Source organism: Camelina sativa, chromosome 7, assembly GCF_000633955.1.
Source record: "Camelina sativa cultivar DH55 chromosome 7, Cs, whole genome shotgun sequence".
Lineage (NCBI taxonomy): Eukaryota > Viridiplantae > Streptophyta > Magnoliopsida > Brassicales > Brassicaceae > Camelina > Camelina sativa.
Genome location: NC_025691.1, coordinates 6,606,514 through 6,610,443, shown reverse-complemented (window position 1 = coordinate 6,610,443; position 3,930 = coordinate 6,606,514). Strand labels below are relative to the sequence as shown.

General features: G+C 36.1%; 1 protein-coding gene across 1 annotated transcript in view; it reads right to left on the bottom strand.

Annotated features, from left to right (window-relative positions):
- The window catches only part of LOC104704381, a 12,818-nt gene extending 9,973 nt beyond the window's left edge, over window positions 1–2,845 (bottom strand). Inside the window, exons 1-5 of the mRNA XM_019227014.1 lie at window positions 2,701–2,845; window positions 1,443–2,604; window positions 674–1,281; window positions 261–593; window positions 89–166 (exon numbers count right to left, since the gene is read on the bottom strand). Of these exons, the coding sequence (XP_019082559.1) occupies window positions 89–166; window positions 261–593; window positions 674–1,281; window positions 1,443–2,592 (2,169 nt within the window). The 5' untranslated portion in view covers window positions 2,593–2,604; window positions 2,701–2,845. The remainder of the gene's footprint in view (window positions 1–88; window positions 167–260; window positions 594–673; window positions 1,282–1,442; window positions 2,605–2,700) is intronic.

Sequence of the window (3,930 nt, the reverse complement as noted above, 5' to 3'; positions counted from 1 at the left end):
TTCAAAATGTTTAAGCACAAGACGAATTATACACTTTTGATTAAGTATAAACAGAGCATTGTAACTTTGGAAAAGGATAATGGCTTACCACTTGCTTCTCTTGAATTGTTCCCATGGCATCCGAACAAATGGTTTCTACTTTTTCCTCAGTTGGTTCAGAATGTTCCTGCGATCGAGAAAACAAATCCAAGCCTCAAACAACGTACATGTATTAATGTATACAGAAATTGTATTTTGCTTTACTAAATATAAAAACTTACATCTATTTGATTATGAGAAGATTCAGCAGGTGGATCCATATTTTGCAGCTCACCAATTGATGTATGATCTAGATCCCCAGAATGAGTTTGGTCTAGAAGTAACATGTCTGGTAACACTGATCTTGGAGAAGTAGCAGATTCTTCAGAGTTTCCATGATGAGTTACATCAGAAGAAGCTTCAGCCTCCGCCATGACTTGTTGCATTTCTTCTCCATCATTTCTCTCACGAGTTTCTTCAGATTCTTGATCAATTCTCTCAGATGGTTGAGGTTCATCAGAGTCATAACTTATCTTTATCTCATCAGCTGAGTTCTCAGGAAGTTCCTTTAACTCCTGACAAAAAGTTTCAAAGATTTTGTTAAATATTGTCTTACAATATTTTTGAGAAAAAAAGAAGAAAAACATTAGCTTACCTCCGGTCTTTTGGAGGAAGCTTCATTATGTTGAGGAACCATGGACTCCATTTCCCCTGCTTCTTCATTCTTTGGAGAAGCGAAAGAAGTTTTTTCATTTAGATCTTGATCATCTTTCCCAACAGGTAAGACTTCATATTCCCCACCATTGAAACTCATTTGCTTTCCAATGTCCGATTCATAAACGAACATAGATCTCTCATAATCAGAGTCATTCCCATCAACTGAGGTTGGAGGTGATCCGAGTTCAGAAACCTCAACTTGAAGATCAGAGTCAACTGAATGTGTCACCATATGACATTTTTTTGTGTTGTAACCAAAATGCTCCATGTATCTTTGCCTCGCGGTTGCTAGTGAACTCGAACCACTGCTTCTAGGCACTAAACCCGCAAGAGAGTTTCCAACACGTTCATTTTGTTTGCATAAAGTTCCAGAAGCATCAGATTGGTCCGAGACATTGAAATCTTTCTCTCTTTCTCGCGGAGACAGCGATGCGTTCGAGTCACTGTCATCGTTTCTGATGGAATCTGTCTCTATCCGAACCTCTCCTGCCTCCATATCATTTCCTTTTTCTCTTTCTTTCAGTAGAGGTGGTTGATCATTGCTACCTATATCAACAATAAATATAGAATCCTAATCATAACCTTGATCAATGCAAAAACAAAACTAGTAAAAGGTCAAAGTAAGTTCTGCAAAAGCAGAGCTAATCCTTATGTTTCAGTTCAAATTTAACCATTTACTACAACTTATTTGAGCTTATATATATTACCTTGTTGTTTCCTAAGCCTACTACCACCATCAACTTCATTTCTCCATGATGACGCCAATTTAGATTCCTTTTGCAATGTTGATGGTTGAACTCTGTGATGAAAGCTCTCATGGCGACAAAAGAAGATATCTTTCGAGTTAGTAGCCACAGCAAACTCTTGCTGAAAGCTATCTCCTGTGAGGTTCGGCTTCTCTTCGAGTGGATCATAAGGAAGGTCAAATGGGTTTCTTCTTGGTAACAAAACGGAAGGTGCAGAGCCAGGCATGAGAAGTCCATCGATTTCATAGTTTTCTTTACCGAAACCATAAAAGTTCCGACCTATACAAATCCGAGGAACTTCCATATCATCCATTAAGCTTCCTTCAGCTGCAAGTAAGAAAAATCTCCTTGATCTTCTCCTGGTGATCAAATTCTCAAGCCTCTTGTTTCGTTCCATTTCAGATGTCCCAAGATCCATCAGATTCTTCTGATCATCCTCTGTCCACGCTACTACGTCGACCTTGTTTCTATCTTCACTCCTTTCTTCTTCTTCCTCTTCCTCTTCTGATGAACATTCTACTTCAGTTTCATCAACACTTGTTACTTTTTCCAATGGATCAACAACATCTTCACTGTTGTCAAAAACAGAGTCAAAAGAGCTTTCTTCTCCAACAAGCAACGTCCTCTCTCTCTTAAGTTTCTCCAAATCAGGAGTACTGATCGTCTCCGGTAAAACTTCCCCATATAGAGTTGTTAGAATAACCTTTCCTCTCTCGTCCTCACTAGCTTGAGACGAATCCCAATCTTTCCCAACCTCTTCAACTTTTCTACGAGCATTACGTCGGACACTTCGTTGGTGCTTTAACTCAGCCTTCTCCGTTCTTCCCTCTTGAGAAACAAAAGACAACCCACGATCCGTTCTCTCTCCCTCCTCCGATAGATCATCGATCTTTGAACTCAGATCATGGTTCCGTGGATAATACGAAACATAAGCTATCAAAGAACAGAGCAAGAGATAGAAACCCCAAGGAAGAAAAATATACAAGATGATCATAAACGTAGAAACACCAGACACAACTGGGTATCTCATCACGTATCTGAAAGTTGTATTCGTTGAGATTTTTAAAATCTTCCAGATGATAAAGCAGACATCTTTACCATCAATTCCCATTTTTTTGTCTTTCTTCTAGTAATTCAAACAACAACAACAACAAAAAGAATGATCAAAACTAATGAAGGAAAAGTTCAAAAATTGATGAAGAAGAGAGGTCAAGCTTACCTTTGAAATGCTAACCAGTCAAAAATGTTGTATTGGGAGGGGGGTTTTATTAATTGCAGATTTAGAAAATTTTCTCTGTTTTCTTAAATACATGTCGGTGTGGTGGTGTGGCAGGGAGGGAATGAATTGTTTACGTATGGATCGGATCGTGCGGGGAAGACAAGTTAGAAAAAAACCGTAGTTGCTTACATGTTTTGTCAAAGATATCATTATTTTTTCCCTTTTACACTTTTGAATTTTTTTGATCATATGATAATTTCTTGAAATTTCAAGTTGATCCCCTTAGTTCTTAGTCTTTGCATTTGTTTCTCAGATTTCTTAGTTTTTGGATTCTAAAAATTGTGGTCGATTAATGAAAATTTTATTCCAAATATGATCAGTTAGTTGGTATAATTTTAATTTTTAGTGCCCTAATGATACAACGGTATGCGAAGATTAGTAATTTGTTTTAGTGTTGTTGCTTTTTGCCTTTTCAAACTTGCATTTTTTTTTGGTGTTCAACAATTTCAAACTCACATAATCCATGTTCTTAGCAAAGAGAATATATAATTAATAAAGAAATATTAGTTAATTTAAAAATGCAAATATAAATGCGTCAATGGTTGTTGCTTGTACGATTATATATCTGCTCAAGAAGAATGTTTCTCTTGGTAGATAATTTTTTTATATACTTAATTTCAGAGTTTTCTTGTTTTTCTAAAGATGTTTGAACATTTAATTCATGGTTCTTTCGACTGTATATATATGATACTAATTATGAAGGACATATTGACGTCCATAAAAATGTGAATCATCAAATCTCTCAATATATGAACAATGCATATATCAATACATAGATATGGACACAGCAAAAAATATCAATGTCGCTCTCACCTTTTGGAGTGATTGAACAACAGATACTAAAAAACCAAAATGTATGGTCTATCAATTGTCATTGCCAACATTTATCACATAGTAAGAATCCAATAGAGACATTTATTTATTTATTTATAATAAACATTGTCTTCATTTTGTTTTTGTGGTTAATTAGATCATGAATTGATATTTTGGTTTTTATTGGTTTAAAAGGTGGTTTACTTATAAAACGATGATCTCCTCCTCACGTATCTTATCCCTTCTGGACGACAAAGTATCTGGGAAGGGAGACACGTCAGCAAAGCTTTAGGCTGCATTGGGCCGTGACAATATCACTGACGGTTCAGGAGCTTCGTTCCTTTTTTTTTTTTTTTT